General features: G+C 40.2%; 1 protein-coding gene across 5 annotated transcripts in view; it reads left to right on the top strand.

The window, feature by feature from the left end:
* The window catches only part of SEPTIN8 (septin 8), an 86389-nt gene that overhangs the window by 36176 nt on the left and 29721 nt on the right, over positions 1 to 20492 (top strand). For 4 of the 5 annotated variants that reach the window (XM_042454074.1, XM_042454073.1, XM_042454076.1 and 1 more), the window contains exons 2-4: positions 4082 to 4196; positions 10376 to 10571; positions 14144 to 14330. In XM_042454074.1, coding sequence (XP_042310008.1) covers positions 4082 to 4196; positions 10376 to 10571; positions 14144 to 14330 — 498 coding nt within the window. The remainder of the gene's footprint in view (positions 1 to 4081; positions 4197 to 10375; positions 10572 to 14143; positions 14331 to 20492) is intronic. The other variant, XM_042454075.1, reaches the window with a different exon arrangement.

Genomic DNA, 20492 nt, shown 5'->3' with positions numbered 1-20492 from the left:
CCACACGAGCACCGCCAACTTGACGTAGCGGACGCATTGCGTCTGCATGTCGCGTGGCACAAATGACACTGCGAGTGCACCATTGGCGTCTCGTGACATCATAAGCGTGCCGCAAAGAGAAGCGCCATTTTGGGGCTTCTTTTTGCAGTGCGAAGGAGCTGCGTGGTTTGGACGCTGGGCCTCCTCTGCGCTGCAAATGGTGGCGGTGGCAGACCACCCATTTTGGGCGGTCTGTAACACGCCTTGTACTACTAGATCCCTTTCACACATAGTTTCATTCAGCCAGCTGTCCCCCATCCTATATCTGTGCATTGCATTTGTTTGCTCTAAGTGCAGTACATTTCTTTTTGTTGAATATTACTTTGTTAGCTTTGGCCCAGCTTTCCAGTTTGTTCAGGTCATTTTGAATTTTGATCCTGTCCTCTGGGTTGTTAGCTACTCCTCGTAATTTGGTGTGATCTTCAAATTTGATACGTATGCCCCCAATTCTGTCATCCAAGTCATTTATAAAGTTGTTGAATAGCACTGGACCCAGGACAGAGCCCTGTGGGACCCCACTGGTCACTTCTCTCCAGGATTGGTATCTTACCATTAGATTAACTCTATGATTTGTCATTATTGCAAGAGGTGCAGTTTTACATTGCAGATACAATACGGTCCATGTATCTGTGTAGGATATATTTATAGACTTACTGTGCAAATGCAAAACTGCATATAATAGTGAAACCTATTGAGATAAATTACTTCTGACAGAAGTTGACCATAGAGCATACATTCTTAGAGAGAATGCCTTTCTGGGCATTTCTAGATCCTTCAGCATGACTCTGGTCAACATCCGCTGGAAGCATACCATGGAATCAATGTTACAGGTGAAATGTCAAGAGTAAATTCTTCTAGGATGTAGCCACACAGTCCAAAAAAACCACAGAAAACTATGGATGCCTTCAATTTCACAAAAGCCATGAGAAACCAGGCAACAGCACCAAGAGTCCTCTGGTATGGGAACAGTATGATTCATTGCTATTGGTACCCTGCTGCCTGAGGGGGCTGCCTCATTCTGTTGTTGTTGTTTGTCTTCAAGTTGTTTCCAACTTATGAGAAATGTAAAGTGAATCTACCATGGAGTTTTCTTGGCAAAATTTGTTCAGAAGGGGTGATTTTCTGTTCTGTCAACCTCTTTTGTAGACTCTCCTGCTGTACTTCTTTGGGAATGTTAAAAAGGAAGAATCAATGTCTATCAGTATGTTCAAGAGAAATACAGTAGTTAGGTCATTTCAAAGAAGACTTTAATGCCAGAGTTCTGTCAGAGAACAGGAAAGAAGCTTTTGGTTTCTTTTCCTTTAATATAAAAAAGCATGTGTTTGGTCTTTTGAAAGAAAGTAGTAGAAAAGGCCCTAGTTGTGTTAAAGGGGAATAAATTAATATTTGGTTTTTTGTTTTTTTTTGTTTTGTGTGTTTTTTTTGTTTTTGTTTTTTTTTTGGGGGGGGGTTGGGTTATTTTGAGGATGGTGAGAAAACTTTTAATTTTTTTTTTTTTGAAAATAGATTTTGAAATTGGCAGCCATTCAAGGCTTTCATAAATATTTAGCTTTGTTAAACTGTCCTGCTTACTGGAACATCATGGCAGGATTTATGGGGATGGGAACTGAGAGATGATCTGACAACATGGAAATTTATATGTTTCTCACTGTCTTTTAAAGCCTGCATTATCTGATAGGACTAGACACAGGAATTGCCAACATTTTTTAGCAGATCTCCTGTGCCTCTTGGAACTGTAGGAGAAACATATATTTAATATCTGAAGCTTTTCTCAACAGAGGGGTACAGTGATATATGGTGGGGAAAGTCTTTCTTCTTTGTCTGCTTTTGGCATGGTTGTTAATGAACAAAAGCTTGTAGGTCCAGAGAAAGGTTGATATTTTTCATGTTGCAAGAAAGCTGTAATCCTATAAAACTGAATGGGCAACTTTTGGAATAATACATGAGTGCAGTTCTTCTCTGAATGGGGTCATGCCATTGAAGCTGACGGAAATCTAGGGGTCTTGGCCCCTAGATTTCTGGAAGTCAGAGCAGTTTGGAACAGTATATGGAAGACTTGAAGAATTCACTGATGGACTTTGTATCCCATCTATCATTCTTCTTCCTTGCAATGTACGCTGTTGGCTTCACTTTATGACACATGTATAGGGAGACAGGGTTTAATTTAAAAATAATAATAAATAAATAAATAACAGGAAAGCAAGACCAGAAAATCAGCTAGGAAGAATCCGAGAAAGCTATGCTTGACTCTCATCTCCCAAGTGCCAAATTAAGTTGCTTTTCTATTTTTGATTTTTCTAAGTAGGCAATAAGTGCACCTAATACATGCAGTGGTGGTTGGTGGCTCCTATTTCATTGGGGAAGTGGATCCACTCTGGGTTTTAAGACTGAACTGTAAAGGTGCTGAACCTGTTTGAGAGATAAGGCTTTGCATAGCTTTTTAAAGGTCTGGGCTAAAAAATGGAGCAGAATTACCTCTGCTGGCATGGAAACCTTCAGCTACCAATGATCAGTTATAAAATTAAATCAGTGAAAAGGGATTTATTATAATTTAATATCAATATCATTTCATCTTGCAGTCTTGATGCTCCCATTTGTAGCCCTGCTAGGTTCAGGAATGTTGGTTCAGTGGGTCTTGCTGTCACAGGGTTTTCTTGGCAAGATTTATTCAGAGGGGGGTTGCCATTGCCTTCCTCTGATTCAAAGATATACTGTAACTTGCCCATAATCACCTGGTGGGTTTCCATGGCCCAAGTGAAGATTTGAGCCCAGGTCTTCAGAGTCATAGTCCAGTATTCAAACCACTATGCCACTCTGTCTCTCTATATCATGCAAAATTTCATTTTGAGATAAATTGCTTAGCACATCACTGCCATCCCTGGAATTGAATGTCATGGCCACATCTATGGCATTATCACAAGTGTTGACATATGATTGCAGCACATGGAAAGTTTTGCTCTAGACTGTGAATGTATATGTCACCTCCCCTTGCAGAATATGGCTTGATCCTCTTGCTTAAGGAGTTAAGGCAATGGAGTGGACTAGCTTGACTGGAGCTTTTCTGCCTTGTGACAGCATGTAACACAGCCTGCTATGAACTGCATGGATCATCCTGTATGTAGTACCAAGCTTGGGAATGTTACTGTTTTTGGACTATAGCTCTCACAATCCTAGCAGGTTCTAGAAGTTATAGTCTCAAGAAATAATATTCCTAAACTCTGTTTTAAAACTAGTTAGTGTGTGATCTCTTCTAATGCCCTGATTTGTACATGGTATTAACTTTCTAAAATGTTAGATATATCTGATATAAACAAAGCTCTTGCAAAAACATTTTCAGCCTAATGCTGAGAGGAAAGGAACAGGTGGATGTTCCCGGGGATGGGAAGGAGATGAGGTTAGAACAAGATATTTCTATCACAAGAGAAAGCGATGCAGTCACAGATGGTGAGGTGAGCTGGTTCACTACTCTTGTAGCATAGTACCCACCCCCACCTCCACTCTCCCGGAGAGTATGATTGAACAAAGCTGCTTACAGTAGAGCTCAAGGAAACTGATCAAGGACTCTTACGAAGCACCACTTGGGTAACATGATTCAGATGCAGGACACCTTAGGAAATGAAAGGGTTCAAAGTGATTAAATAAATATGTTAATTGTATCCCCCCCCCAATTACTTTAATTATGTTGCGCAGGATCTTATGGTATTTTGATTTTCCTTTGAACCATAAATTCACAATTTAGTCTCCTGTCTCTTTAAGATAATTCCCTGTTAAGATCAGGGAGGGATTTTCTTTTCCTTCTGATGCTTGACGATAATTACCAGTATGTCTGGAATGTGGCACACATAAAAATATAATAAACCTCTGTGTGGGTGGCAGTAGGGTTGCTTCTGTGATGAAGGAAGTCAGCTGTGCTTCAGGGAAAATGGTAACCTTCCTTTATAACTTGTAAAATAATTTTTCTCAAGCTCTTTCTGACTCTACAAGCTGTCACCGACTTCCCTTCTGTAGACCCTGGCTAAATGGTATCCCTTGTTTTTAACAGAATGAGGAGAAGCGGAATCTTTCTCTAGGAGGCCATGTCGGGTTTGACAGCCTTCCTGATCAACTTGTCAGCAAGTCTGTGGCACAAGGCTTCAGCTTCAACATCCTCTGTGTGGGTGAGTAGAGTGTTTACTATGAAGGAGGAGTGCCTGGGAATAAAAACACAGAAACCAACTTGTCAGAAGGGAGTGGGAGGCCAGTAGCTCATTGGAAGGATTGCTGCTCTGCATGCAGCAATCTTACATTCAGGCATTTCCATATGAAAGGATCAGGAATTAAGTGATGGGAAAGACCCCTACCTGAGATCCAGAGAGTCAAAGACAGTGTGGCTGGGGATTCTGAGAGTCAGTAACCTAAATCAAGTTGCTTGTTCCAACTAGACTAGAGCCATTAAATCAGTGGGATTTAAATATGTGTTGGCCTACCTTTCAGCAATAGGTCTGCTCTAGTTGGATCTAAGAATTTGATTTAGATTCCCAAAAGCAAGCTTTTCAGCCCCTGATTAGGTAAATCGGTACACCAACTGGAAGTGAAGGTTTTTCTGTTCTCTTAAGCCTCTCTTTTCAAATCATGCTTTTGTGTCTTCTGTTGGTGTGCTAGGAACTCCGCAATTGAATCCCAGTTGGAAAGGTGCTCCTGAGTGATATCATCCAACTAATTTAGTGTTATCTTGATATTTTTGTTGTTGTTCATTGCTATGTAACAGAGGAATATAAAAGAGAAAAATGCATAATAAAAGAGAGAAATATGTCAAGCAAAAATGCTGGCATGTTGGTTGTTATTGCTGTTATTGCTCCTGTTGCTGTTGTTATTGCCTGTCTTTTTCCCAGTCCAGGATTCGAGGCAGTTTATGAAAGCATGATACAGCTTAAAAAGATTCATCATACAGAGTTAAAAAATATAATTACAATAAATATAAACAACATAGTACATGAAAGGCTCTTTCCTTTGAGCAGTCAACCCTCAAAGGCCTGCTGAGCTGAAAATTTCTCTCTCTACCCACAAAAGATAGCATGGAGGACGCCAGTCTAAACTCTTCAGGAAGTGAGTTCCAGAGCCTGGGAGCAGTTCCAAGAAAGCTCTCCCCTCTATTCTTGCCAGATGTATCTGTGGTGGGACAGACAGCAGAGCCTCTCTAGAAGATCTCAAGACACTGGAACGGAAGGACAAAAAAGATGGTGGAGGGGACATAAAATATACAGATATTTCAACATAGTTGGAATATGTTGGCATAGTGGGCCAGATCTTGCCAGGGGGCATAGACACTCTCAATTCTGGCATTCTCAATGTCAGGGTGCCCTCTGGTGTTACTGACTTCATTGCAGAAGTGCCAGTGGAAGCTTTTCCACCTGGAGCTATGGCCAGGAACCTGAATGGGCTCTTCTTCCTCATTTGGGGTGGGGCAAAAGGAGAGAGAAACTCACAGCTGGTACTTGCAAGAGGCCTTGGGGCTCAGCTGCTGCTTGCAGATGGACTCTCAGAGCCAGAGATTAGAAGTAATATAATACCATGCACAACATTTCTACATACTACTTTTGTGTGTAAGAAGAGACAATGATATTAGTTTTAAAAGGTACTATAATTGCAAATGTTGATGGGGTGGGTATAATAAGTCATGTTATCTCATTGCTAAAAATACTATCTTACAAGTGCCCCCCCCCCCGCCATTTTTGTATTTTAAAATTATTTTTCTCATTCTGCTCCTATTTAAAATTAACATTTAAGTAATGCCTTATTAGAAACCAATACAGTGTGTTGCCTCATCGGCAAGAAATGACTAATAAGTATATTATAAAGTAAGGCAAAAAAGGGACAGATAAAGGGTGTTTCTCTGAACATCGTTGGATTCCATTTTCCAACATTCATCACCTTTAGCAATTATGGTTAGGGCTTATGGAAGTTGCAGTTCAACAGCATCCACTGGAATACGTTGCCCATTTTTGCATTCACACACTAGCATTTTGAAAGGAATTCCAAGTTCTGCTTGTAGGAGGCCTGGTGACACAGTGGTTAAAATGCTGGCACTGCAGCCAAAATGTTGTGAGTTTGATCCTGCAGGGCTCCAGGTTGACTCAGCTTTCCATCCTTTGGAGGTCAGTAAAATGAGTACCCAGCTTGTTGGGAGCAATTGGCTTACACGTTATGAACCACTTAGAGAGTACTTATTTCAATATGAAGTGGTATAGAAATGTAAAGTGCTATTGCTATTGCTACTGAGAGCTCCCACTTCACTCTCCCTCTCAGTTGGGTGTGAGAATGCTGCACAGGAGAATGCTGCACAAATAACATTTCTATACCACTTCATAGTGAAATAAGTACCCTCTATTGGTGGTCACTGAGCAGTCAGAGATAACCAGGGGATTTCCCTCCAGGAGGTAGAGCTGTAGGAGGGAGGGACATAGTACTTCCAGCAGACCATATTCTGACCTTTGGCAGGGTTGGATTAGGCCTGTGGCTTGAAGCATTCCCCTTCACTGCTTTAACATTCAGCAGGGAAAGCAAAATTGATATATACAAAAACAAATATCTTTATAACATAGAAAAAAAGATATATCATTATCCTTCATTTGTAAATTTGTTACTAGAATGTCAATAAACAGTTACTATTTCTTTCTACATCTGTCTATTTGTTTACTATTGTAGCTTTTTCTGAAAGGGATCAGTTAAGGATGTTTTACCAGATTATTTCAAGCCATTTTTAAAGTTGTGGAACGTGTGTGTTGTTTTCTGGTATTGTACCAGATTTTATTTTTTATTATTTATTTATTTATTGCAGCTGCCAGTAAATTTTGAACAGGTTGTGAGACTAGCCACAGTTCAGCCATGTTCACATGCAACACTGATTTTTGGTTAATTATAAATGAGAACCAGTGCTTCTGTTCTCACTTTGGAGGGAAAGTGGCGAGTGCATCAGCCCAAGGCTTATCCACGCTGTGAGAAACCACATCATTAATGCTGCGCCCAAATGCTGCTAGCATGTTTAAGTTTTTCCTCCCTTACTTGTGTTGTGGTGTCATCATGGGACCAGAATTGCTAGGAGCAGAATGATGTCACACCATTAACAAGACCAAAACATGAGGGAGTAATAATGTAACATATGAGTTGCTGTTTTAAAGAACTAAGGGAAATGTTTCATTATCAAGACTACTTGTTTGTCATCTAGCTTGTAAACTTCCAGGAGCCATGCCTCATCTCCTAAAAGCAAAAAATGGAAGTGGCCAGACTTCCAGTTGTACAGAATTGTTTTTATTAGTGGTGGGCTTGAGAAAAAAACAAGGCATGAGAGAGCCCTGTTTCTCATTTCAAGACCGTTGCTGTTCCTGGAAGCTCCAAGGAGTGGCAATTGCTCTTATTTAACCTAAACAATTTGGGTGCAGAGAGTGCTGTCTTAGGCATCCCCTCTACTTGGTCCCTTTTTAAATGGAAGATGTCAGATAGTGAAGATGTCTGGGTCCTTCTACCTGTAAATCATGTAAACTGTGACTCAGCTATGCTTCCTTTACCTTACCCTGATTGGAAGAAATACGGTGAATTATCAGGAAATGTATCTTTAATAGAAGTGAGTGATGATACCACATCTTGGAAAATTGTCTTAAATATTCTTGCATGCAAAGTACTTTTCTTCCTGTGGCTTCTTACAAAACAGACCCACGTCTCCTAGTTACTGTATGAACTATATTTGAAAAAAATTGTATTTGTACGCAAATGTGAGGGGTCAACTGTACTTGGACAAACCTCTGTGAGTCTGGGTGAAGCTTCAGTTCACAGCCATCCTTTCCCTCTCTTCTTCCTGTTCATTTAGGAGGAGGAATTTACCAAGATGGTTTCTGCAGTTTCTGGATTTTCCTTATATAGTAAAAAGGAAACCTGGCTTCACACAAACAAAGTTTAGTCAAACTATAAAACATCTTCATACTGCAGTTATGGTTTAAGGTTAGCATAAATGCAGATACTGAACACAAGATTGGATGTGAGGAAAAGAACTGTATGTGTAACTTCCTAGGTTTTTTTTTCTTTCTTTCCTTTTCCTATGTTGACAGATGCACCACTCATGACTTTCACATGGAGCATTACTGTTAGGTTTGTATAATTGTTATCGTGTTGGAACAGTTTGCTAATGGCAATGATTATTCAGTCCTATGATATTTTCCCCCTGCATCAGTGCTTATGATCTGTTTTATTGGCAGGGGAAGAGGTCCTGGCCTGAGGGCAAACCAGTCTACAGGGCCAAATGCTGCTTTACTTTGCAAAATTAGCTGAAACAAAATAATCCATAAATGCCTCCTGTTCTTATTATATATAAACTTGCCAGCCAATATGGAAAGTATCAGAAAAGCCTTGAATTCAGAGCTTTAAAAAAATATACAGTCAACCCTCTATTTTTGTGGGGGATTCGTTCTGGACCCTCTCCCTCACAAAAACAGAAATCTGCTGATATTCAAGCCCTTTTGGCTTGAATGGTGGCATGACCCCTCAGATGCACGATGTGGGCATGCACCCCATTTTAAGTCCCTCTGTTTGCCCCTCACAGGTAAGTGAGGGACACGGATCTGAAATCCGCATAAACAGAGGGACGATTGTATATCAACGTGCTTATGATCTGTGTTTAGCAAAAAATATCTCAGAAAAGAATTGTAATATATTTAAGGTCCCTATTGATAACCAAAAGTGTAGTTTTAGAATAATCTTGGAGAATCTCTCATTTGGGTGAACATCCTTCTTGTTTTTCACAACATACTTTTCTGCTTAGCTAAGATATTTAACCAGACTACCAAATGCTTTAGTTTTGATTCACACCTTTGAAACGCAGCTCTTCCCTTGCTCTAAGACTTGTTCTTCTGACCCGATAACAAGAAGAAATTAAATGTATTTCTAGAACAGTGATTGTACCAGCCTTTCATATCCTACACTGCACTCATCAGTCTTATCAGAGGACCTAGGTAAATACAGAGAAACCAGAAATTATTCCATAATTATTTGGAAAATAGTAACAAAACTGTTGACTTTAAATTTTACTGTCTTGTTAACTGTAAAACATAAAGGTAACAGCACACCACATTTTAAGGACATGGGTATAGATGGAAAGTAAACTCACAATAATTCTGTTGAAAATGCTGTATCCTACCTAGACGATGGCTGTGGCACAAGTGGTTGAGAACCGCTGCCCTAGGAAATGAAACTAATTTGATCTTAATTACTAAGGACTCAAAATACTTTGAATCTCTGCCTCTTTTCAGCATTCAACACAAATTAATATGGTAAAACAAAGATGATGTCAGTTTTGACAGGAGGATCAAGCCCTGAGTGCTGATGCAGCATTATGGGTGGGGGAAAGCAATGAAAGTTTAAGCTATAAATCAAAAGCAGTATATGAATAATCTTTCTATAGCTTGGAACAGCTTAAAAGAATCTCAATTATTATTTGGCCTGGGCCAGCTTTGAAAGCTTTTTGTTGGCTCATATTTCAAAATATACTCACATTTCATTGCCTCTCTGGTGAAACAGTGCTACTATTTCACAAACCTGGGTAGCTGCCAGCCATAGCCAGGAGTAAAATATTCTCCGCTTCTGTTCCTATTTGCTCTGCCAACCTTGCCAACTGTGTATCTTTGCAACATCAAGTGCCAGCCCAGAGGTGTTCTGATGCTCTGCACTCTGTTGAAATGTATTGATATGCAGAGATTTTCAAAATAATTCCTTGTGAATCAAGAGGTTCTTGTTTTTTGGCTAATAATTTGAATATTGTAGGTGTTATCTCTGTTAAAATTCTGCATATCTATACACCTGCTGTGCTAAGCCCCCCCCCCCAAAAGATTACCTTTCTGAGATGATAGTCCCTTGATATAGGCTGAGATTGTATAGACATTTGCCTTACTGGTCTTTGCATCTTGCTGCTCTTTTAATTTTGTAGTGAAAAGGGCAAAACCAACTTGCAGCTACTTAAAAGTACAGAGGGCTGAACTTCACTGAAGAAAACTGAGCTTCAAAGACTGGAAATGTTTAGAGTAGTGAAAGGAAAGGATACTGCTGTATGCTATTAAAATAAAGGAAGTGGGAAGGGAATAGAATACAACATTTGTATTTAAGCAGAGGTTGAAGAATTGCAGAATTGTTGTTCTTTAGGAGTCTGGATTTAAAAACAAAGTCATAAGAATATCAAAAAGAGTGCCTTTATTTCTAACCCTGTGGATTATGCAGTGTTCCCTGGGCATAGTTTACTTTAAAATCTCCAGAAATGGCCAGTGGAAAAAGTACTGATCTCTCTTATCCTTTTTAAATTTCTTAAATTTTGTAGGTGAAACTGGCATTGGGAAATCCACACTGATGAATACACTTTTTAATACAACATTTGAGACTGAAGAAGCCAGTCACTATGAGCACACAGTTCGCTTACGGCCACGGACTTATGACCTGCAAGAAAGCAATGTCCATCTGAAGCTGACTATTGTAGATGCTGTGGGGTTTGGCGATCAGATAAATAAAGATGAAAGGCAAGTCACGTTCTGATTTTGTGCAGCAGAAATTTGCTTGCTTATAAAGGAATATAATTCTACTTGGAATGCATTAGACCTGCTTACAGCATTTCTTGTGTCTCAAAAACAAGAACAGAACAGGAACAGGGAACTCCTGTCTCTACCTACATACAGTCAAGTCCAGGCCTTCCTTGGGTGTATTTACAGTTAAAGCAGTCCAATACAGCTTTGTATGCCATGGCTCTGTGCTACAGAATCCTGAGATTTCTAGTTTGCCGAGGAAGCATTGTAATTCAGAGAAATGAGCTACAGTTCTCTACCAAAGAATTCTAATTGCTGCTTCAAACTATGTATTAAAACAACCCAGTCTACAGATTCGTGAAAAAATGTTGGCCCTCAACTTTTGGCTTTGAAGCCAAAGGAGGATTTAGGGACTAGAATCTGAAATGCTCCTTCTTAATTTCCGTCGGTTGTTCCATTGATCCTGACTTCTTTTCTGCAAATACTTTAAGCTTGCAGTTGCTTTGGCCCATTTAATTTCCAAGATGATGGCTGGTATGCCTGTTGTGACAGGAAGGAAATCTAGGAGAGGCCATTGATGCGGAGTTACTACAGGGGCCCATTCACATCACACAATTATAATTTCTGTGGTTACTATATAACTGTATGAAATCCTGCAGTTTGTGGTTTGACTGGTGGCACTAGAAGAGTTCTCTGGCTCCCCCTAAAACAAACAGTCCCAGTATTCCATAGGATAGAAGAACCATAGCAATTAAATTACCTCTATAATTTTTTAGTGTGAAAAGGCCTCTGGAGGGAACTAAGGCTTTCACGTCATATTTCTAGGTTTCCCAACAGCATCTGTTTGACCAATGTGGAAAGTAAGATCTAGAGCTGAGCAAATTTACTTGTTTGGACTACCACTTCCCAAAAACCCAGCCAATGCAGTGACTGAAGTAGATGGGCCATAATCCTCTGTAGCAGTTCTGCTATTACTTGTGAGAATGATAGCCTGTGTTTTTACTGTTACTTCCTGCTATTTTATTCTGCATGTAATTTCCCCTCCTGCAACTTCCTTGAAACAAGCTACCAAAGGTAGTTTCCATCTGAGTAAATGATTCAACAGCAGACAATACTTGCCACATGGGAAGGGTAAGAGGACCATTTACAGTCTGTAGCAACCATTTTCTCTCTGCTTGTTTCTTTGGCTATGCTTGACCAGTCCAGTCAGTACTTGTTGTCTGTGATTGCATTTTTCAGACACACAAGTTAGAAGTAAATGTGGTTGTAATTAGAGGACTTCGTCATGTTAGTAGCAGTGTTCTGTTGAATACCAAATTCCTATTTAGATTTCAAATAATATTGAATACATAGCATTTCAGTTAATTTGTGTACATGTGTACAAACTCACACACATCTGATATTAGCAGAATGCCTCTCAATGAGGATATGCCAAGGTATAACTGATCAAAGCAACAATGCCAAAGCCTAGGTTGGCTTAAGCCCACCAATACAGCAATCCAAAGACTACATGCTACTTATTGTACAGATAAATTTAGTTTATCACATAATCAAACAATGGGAAGCAATATCAGAGGCTGAACAGAAAAAAAACAGAACCTATAGGTTTGTATAATCTAGTTTAGTTTTCTTTTACTGCTTGTTCCTCTGAATTAAAGTGGAGTGATGCAGTGTCTATCATGGTATATTTAGCTTGGAGAATTAAAAACAAATAAGTAATTTGATAGCTATCTTTAAATATGTAAAGGGCTGTCATGTGGAAGATGGAGAGAGCTTGTTTTCTGCTGCTCCAGATACTAGAAGACAAACTGATGGGTTCAAATGACAAAAATGGAGATTCCAATTAAACATCAGGAAGACCTTCCTGACAGTAAGATCTATTCAGTAGTGGAAGAGACTGTCTCAGAATGTAGTGGATAACTCTACCTCATTGGAGGTAGTTAAAGCTGAGGTTAGATGGCTGTCCCTTAAATGATTCAGCTGCGGATTCCTGCATTGATGGTAGGTTGGAATAGATAGCCCTTTGAGTCACTCCCAGTTTTATGATTCTGTGATCAGCAAGACCACCTTAGCCTCTGAAGGATGGTTGGGGAAGAGAGTCCTATTTTGTGGCTTTAGGTTACATTCCTCCAGCCTGGTTGCCCTTGGCTTATTTGTCTTGAAAAGCTGGATCTGTTTATGTGTCGTAAAAGTGCTAAGGAAAGGAGAGATTACTTTTATAATGCATTGATTAGAACAGGGGTTCCCAACCTTTTTGACTTACAGTGCTTTTTAGAATCAGTTTCTATGGCAGAGCCCCTGTCTTACAAATTAATGGTGTTTAGGAGTAGTGTTACCTTTTGTTTCTTATTCTTTAATTTCATTCAATTTTTATTTCTTTTATTTTCCTGGAGCGGCCACGGAACAACTGGGAAGTGCACATGGAGCCCTAAGGGCTCCTCAGAGCACAGGTTGGGAATTGCTGGATTAGATAGTCCTTTTGATCAATTAAAAGAAAATTAAAATTAATGGTAGGGCAGGGCTGGGGAGTTGTTGGATTCCAGCTGCCATTGGCCCATCTTCCATGACCAATGCTTGATGATACAGTAGTTGTAGTTCATCAATGTCTGGAGGGCCAATGATTTCACACCCAGTAACGGAGTAATATCTATCATAGAATCAGCCCAAATGTTAGAAATCTGTGAGTAAGCTTTTGAGGCCCTTTATCCTGTTTCTCAAGATGGATGCTAACCAATGAATGCATGAAGAAGGCAATGAGGTGAGGGGGAAACTTTTTCTTTTCCTTTCCTCTTAGCAAAAAAGACAACTTATCAATAAGAAAATGAAGACCTGGGCTTCTTCACTGTGTTTCAGAACATCTTTTCTTTTTTTCCCTTTTTTTTTTTCCACACCCCCCCCCCCTTGCTTTTTTGAATGTGCAGCCTGAAGAAGATTTCTGAAAGCTCCTGTAAAGATCAAATCCTTGGCTTTGCTCAAAACCACTTGTTAATTCTCAGGGAAGCTAATTGGGGAAGTCTGGTGAGATATCCCAGACTTCCCTTCTGTATAACATTTGAAAGAGAGCTGGTGAAAGTGAAAAGAAAAGCAAAACATACGTTTTTGTATTTTTCTTCATCATATCATATGCTTATTAGTTACATTCTTACTCTGCCAGGAACACCATTTTAGTCTTACAGAGAGCCCTCTGAGGTTGGTTCTTGGGGGTTGGGTAGTGACTAGCTCAAAGCTGTTCAGTGGACTTCATAAATAAAGCATCATTGGATGCTCTTTTGAACATTGGCAGCCCTAGGTTTTGGGTTGTGGCATTTTCACCCCAAAGCCTTTTTGGCCCTGTTTCCCTTTCTTGCTCATACACATCACCTTCTGCTAATTTTAGCTTGAAGGAATGACACAAAGAGTATAATTCTCCTTCTCTTCTATTTGCATCTGGTCAAAGGCTTGTAGATGGGAGAAATTGGGCCATCCCTCTTAAGGATAGATAACCTGGAAAAATTAAAACACATACCTGAAAGTACCTAACTATTCTCAGTTACTGTACCATTCAGGTTGCTAATGGAATTCGTTTTTAGTTACAGGCCGATAGTAGATTACATTGACACGCAGTTTGAAAACTACTTGCAAGAAGAGCTGAAGATCCGACGCTCCCTCTTTAATTATCATGATACAAGGATCCATGTCTGCCTTTACTTTATCACTCCAACTGGCCACTCACTGAAGTCTTTGGATCTGGTAACCATGAAAAACTTGGATAGTAAGGTATGTATCTGAGTGTACATATTTCCCATGAGTCTTGACTTTCAGTGAATGTATGTTTCTAGGGCTGTGTCTGCATGAGCCAGAATACTCTGGGAGCAGCCTGGAGTATTTTGGCTGCAAAACTGCCCCAAAGCCCCCCCCCCACCTATTACCTAGTCACTCTGGAGTGATGCTGGGTGGTTGTTTACAATGTGTCCTGCTGCTGCTCTCTCTGAGGCTGAAAACGAGGTGCCCAGCATTAACCCTATGGCTGGGTGCCTCGTTCAGACTTCAAAGGAGCAGCTTGCATGGCAGTGGGTGGCACAGTGGGAAGTGTTGTAAATAGCCACCTGACATTGATCCAGAGGGATTTAGATTTTCTAGGAAGATCCAGAGCAAAATCAGAGTTTTAAAAATTTGGTTTAAGTATGGTATACCATGAGTTTGGTGCTGAACTGGCCATACATTGTCAGGACAGTTCACACAGGAATCGTGGATTGGGTGCCATATTGTCCAGACTGATTGCCATGAGGACAGGGGAAGATATGTTATTTGGCCCTTGTGGACACAGCCTAACCCAGGACAGAATGGTTCCTTTTTGGACTGTAGTTCCCCAAATCCATCAGTCAACATAGCTAGTCGATTCTGGATGTTCTGGTCCAAAAGTAACTTTTGCAAGCTTTGGTCTAACAACAGGCTTAGTGGGCATTTTTCCTTTACTTTTCTGGAAGCATTTCAAATGTCAGATACCAAAGATTTTCCAGCCCTGAAATAAGGAAAGGAAATCTTGTTGGCCTGTGTAGCTTCATTATCACTGCTGTGCTTCTAGCATGTTCTGCCCCAGTAGTTGTTCAGAGAACAATTTAACAGGGAAGTGACAAGAAGATGGTTAATGGAGTAAACTGGCCTGTATGTGTTTCTGTTTTTAATGCAGAAGTTACTGTGAGAAATGTCTCTTTTAGAGTGCATCTAAGGCAACAGCCATTTGCAACAAGGGTAGCCAAACAGAGCCCTTAGGAACACAGATAATTTTCTTCCTTACAGTGTGTGTTCATTGAACCTAGCTGATAAATGGTCACTTGATTTATTGCAAGATGGTGCAGAGAGAAAAAAACAAGTCTTCTGAAGTTTATGTTGTAAGGGGAGCTTGGGGCAGACAGCAAAGGTCATTGACGTCAAAAGATTCATGTTTGAAACAAAAAACAGACATGTTCACATCTTATTTCTAATGAGTGACCTTTTGAAACTTAAAGAATATTTAATACTTAGAGCAAATAAGCAGTGTCCTTTTCCAAATATGAAAAGAAACATCTTGTCTGCTGGAGAGTAGAAATGAATTCACTTCTCATGTATTTCTGTTCTCCACCTATAATCATCACCTTTGATCCAAGAGCATTGAATTATGGTCAGTATGTGTAGAACAGTTACAGTGGTACAGGGATGGTAGTGGAGTATCTCCTCACCTAACAGGGTATACCTGACTATTTCTCCAAACCAGAAGAGACTGGAAGTTCACTTACAGTTTTAACAATTATAGTGTAGAGCCATTGTAACAGAGCCCCTCCTGAGGCTGGCCCAGTGTTCCAACCCTTGGGTTGCTGTCAGTCACATTGCCCCCTTGATCCTCAAGATAACCTTCCCTGGACCACAGCTACTTGAGCCGCAGGGTGATTCCTGTCATGGATAAGTAAGTAGCCATGTTGATCGCTGAGTTCAGTATGGTAAGCGTGACCAACCTCCATATCAGTTTGTAAATGGAACAGTCAGACTCAGTTATAGAAAATAAAACAAGTACAGTCCGCCCTCTCTATATGTGGGGGATCCGTTCCAGATCCCCCCACGTATGGGGGAAAGAGTGTATTCCCAAGCCCATAGAAAATAATGGGGCACACACTCACAGTGGCACACGGGTGCACAGCACGGGTACATGCCCCATTATTTATACCGGAGCTTGCCTTCTGCATAAGCTCAAAGCCATGAAAGGCAAACCCACCTATGGGAAGGGCTGACTGTAAATATTTATTATATAACATGTAAGTTAAACAAGGTATATCCCTGAAATCTTCTCTTATTCACAATCTACAAAATGCTATTAAGATCTTCATTTTGGTGCATCGTATTGTAGAAGCAATGCAATTTGACACCACTTTCTGTAGCTCCATCCTATGAAATTCTGGGATTTGTAGTTTTACAGGGTCTTTAACCTTTTCTAGCAAAGAGTGCTGGTGCCTCACAAAACTACAAATCTTAGGATTTTGTAGGATGGAGCCATGGCAGTTAAAGTGGTGTCAAATTCAATTATTTCCACAGTGTAGCTGCACCCTCTCTCTCTGACTGCCCTAACTCTGCATCATCTTTTCCCTATCTCATTCCTATCTGACTTTGACAGGTAAGGCTCTCATTTTTATCTCCCCCATCCTTAGGCTCCCTTCACAGCATTCTCTGAGCTGTGATTAGCTGGCTTTAATCAGCTTTCTTTATTCACAGCCATTTTGGAGGGATATTTTTGGCTCTCCCTCTCACTTTTTAGGATCAGTCGAGAGTTTCCATATATCCCCACTAAATGAAGCCTATTGATTCCATAATTCTTAGGTAATGTGGAGTGCTGCCTATTAACAGAAGTGTGAAGCTGCGACTGTCATGTTGACATTTCCACAAATATGGCTTATATTCAGTACAATATTTGGACAGATATCATACCTGCATATTTATATTCATATATGTATTCCTTGAAGAAGAAAAAACCCAACATGAGACTCATTCCCAAGTAAATAAGCTTATGATGGGTTGGTTAAGCTTCACTTTGGCCAGCCTTCATGTGTGACGTACTGAAGCGTGAGGCATTCATCCAGGATCAGTCATCAGAAAACTGGCTAACTACGGCTGTGCAATTCCACCGCAGAACCTTTTTCATTATGTTGCCCTCTCTTCATACAGATCAATTGAGGTTCTTAAATAGTGGTATGATTGCTAATAAAATAGTAAGCCCTTCTAAAAGCCCATAGATAATGTCTATTTTTTGCAGAAGAATGTAAAGGACAGTAAGAATATTAAGGATTCAGGGAATCAGGCTGGATTTGAGAGATAAAAGAATTTATTTAAGATATGTGGAAATAATGCCAGGGTTAGCTCTACAGTACCTTAGGCAGAGTGGGGTAAATGCCTCAAGTAGTAGATACTGAGAGATACACATTAGGCAGAGATATATGTATCATGTAATCATACCAGTGCCCAGGCCACTGTCCCTGGGTAGAGTGGACAATGTTATCTTGTCACCAGTGTTAAGCTTTAGCTGCCAATTTGATGGACTGTTATAGATGGAATCGAGGAGTGGGGTGAGATCACACCATATTGTCCTTTGCTTCAGCTGGCAAAATATTTTGGGCTCGCCCCTGTTAATACTCTCATTTCCTTGCTTTCACTTCTGCCGCTTTCCTAGAACTCCTCCTAGGTCGGATGTGACTTGGACACCACATTGGCTGGAGATCAGACATCTGCATAGGAAAGTTGTATTTTGTTAGGCATATGAATTGGTAATGCATCAATGGGGGCAGCTGTTCAACACTCTGCAGTGTCAGCACAATGATGTCAGACACAGGGAGACTGTCTGGGTTTCTTGTGATACTAATGTATCTTGTTCATCCAAGTGATTTCACCAGGCTTTTCCAGGGCAGAAGCTATTTCTGCACAGTTTCCATCATGCATTTATGTGTGGCTGAACTTATAACCAAAGCAGCTGTTGCCTGCTGTATGTGATTACTTCCAGACAGCCAAAAAGTAAATCATCTACAAAGCTAAATTCTTCAGCATTGTAATACAGTATATGGACGGAGTTGCCACTGAAACATGTGAAGTAGACTGGAATTGAACCATGTCTAGCTGTCTGTGTCAAATAACCACAAAGTTCAAAGGAGCCAGCCCTATCTGATTGACCCCTGTATCTTGACTCACCATATGTGATGGCCCCATCAAGTACAGCTCTGTTTGGAGAAATGTTTGTGTCTCTTAAAAACATTTGGGGTGTGTGTGTCTAAAACTGTTTTATTTTAACCAAAAGCAAAATTCCCAAGCAGGCAATTTATTGTTTAAATAAGTTCCACCATACCATGTTGAAAGTGGGAGAAGGACTCCGAAAGATCTGCCTCATGCCCATGCACAAGAGGCACCCTGGGCGTTTTATTTCAGCTGCTGAACCTTGAGGCATGGCACCACGCAACCTGTTACCTTTGCAACTCTGTTCCCTTTTGAAATCAGTTGCCAGGTGGCATGAGGGAGTAGGGAGGCTGCTAACGGAGAGGAGGAGGGGGTTGCTGATAAACCTAAAGACTCTCTGGACTGACTCAACAAGTTCTGCAGTTCTTTGAACCCTGGCCTGTGTTGACAGTTCACCATGCTAATGGCCTCAGTAGTGCCTTGGTACACAGAGCCAGAGACACACTTCAGTTTTCATACAACAAGCCAATCATCTGTAGATTAAATGCAATTAGGATTTCCTAGGGACCTTTTGCTTCCTCCTTTTTCTTTTTCTTTTTGCATTGGTAAGCACATGGGAAAGCCATTACTGATGTATCTGGGTATTGGTGGGTAGACAGGTATTCACCTTTAGGCTTAGTTTCAGCAATGTTTCCTAACTGATTTTACAATCCTGATTTCTAGTAGCCCAGTGGTAAATTATTCTTCTTATTATTTTAACTTTTTATGGAACACATGGATGTCTTTTATTCTTTCTCACCTAATTCACTTTTTTAAAAAAAACACTGCTGTGTTTCTTAACAGTTAGTTGGCAGTCACTGAATGAATAGTCTGGCAATTAGTTTTGATAAATGTTAACACTGGGATTGGCTGCCAGCTGTTCATAAATTCTATTAGTTCACAAAGCCTCCTAGGCAGGGCATTAAAGTCAAAGGCTGAGAGCCAAATGATCATATTCAGGGTTCTGCTAAAGCATTGGGGAAATGTGTGTGGGGGGGGGGAGGCTTTTCAGTCCTCACTCCCTCCAGTACCTTCAGGGTGGTCCTGCCTAGTACTCAAGGAGGCCTCCAGAACTGCAAAGAATTGCCATGGCAAATAAGTGTCCTCACCCTCCCCAGCCATATGGTTGGTTGGTTGGTTCTATATAGAGTGGGGAGCAGGGGTGGTTCCTAGTCAAATTCTTTGCTTTTTCCAATTCATTTTCCTTTTCAAAGCAAAAGACTGTAATCGGAAGGGATTACCATAAACTCTAGCCCTTCTTGGCTTTTCTTTATCCCTTTAGTGCAGGGCCTCAGGGAAAATAGATATTTGGGATGGAAAGCCAATTTCTGGCATGAGTTAGGTTTAATGAGTTGTGTGGCGATTGCTAAGCAACTGTTTCTGCCTTGCACATTAATTCACAGCATTCTGTGCAGTTCTGATCTTTCCTAGCTTTATTCTGCTAAGAGTACCAACAAGAATAAACTAAATTGTGGAGGGGGCAGGTATTGTCAGAATGGAAGAAAATCAAGGCTGTAGATAACTAAATGCACAAAACCTGAGTGGTAACATACGCTAACTCAGCTGTTTGATGTAACAGAGTAGTACTAATATTGTGAAGAACATTTTCCTTCTGGCTCTGGCGCTAGAGGATGGAGGGTAGATGGTGACAGCAATTATTTTAATACTCAGGAATATAATTTAACAGAATAATTTGTGATGTGTATACAGATCTGAACAAATGAACACATTTTAAGTTTACTTTTTCTGTTTAGAAGGATTATGAGTGGATTGTGAAGAAATATGCTTGAGTGGATTGTGAAGAAATATGCTTGATTTGCTACCTGGGCTAAAGTCAGGTAGCAAATCCACAGAAGTAATATGGTAGATCTAGTTAACAGATACCTGCTGTAATTATTTCGATCTCTGTTTCCTTCTATGTTTGCATTTATATCACATATGTACTATACAGTAGGGTCTAACACATCTGCATTACATTTGTATATACATTATACATATATCTGTTTTTAAACTAATTATGTAGCCTACAAATTATTAATTCTAATATTAAATAAGCATTAAATAAGTTGGTCAAATAACTTCAGTTAGTTCAGTATTAAAAACGCCCTCAGTACCTTGGAGCATTCCAGTCAAAATTGCCAAGAAGGCATTCTTATTAAGCCATGCATTTCAGTAACTTACAGACCTGATCTGAAGTTCATAAATTATTTC

Source organism: Sceloporus undulatus, chromosome 2 (assembly GCF_019175285.1).
Source record: "Sceloporus undulatus isolate JIND9_A2432 ecotype Alabama chromosome 2, SceUnd_v1.1, whole genome shotgun sequence".
Taxonomy (NCBI): Eukaryota; Metazoa; Chordata; class Lepidosauria; order Squamata; family Phrynosomatidae; genus Sceloporus; species Sceloporus undulatus.
Note: the sequence above shows the minus strand (reverse complement) of the source record. Positions and strands in the feature narration are given on the sequence as shown.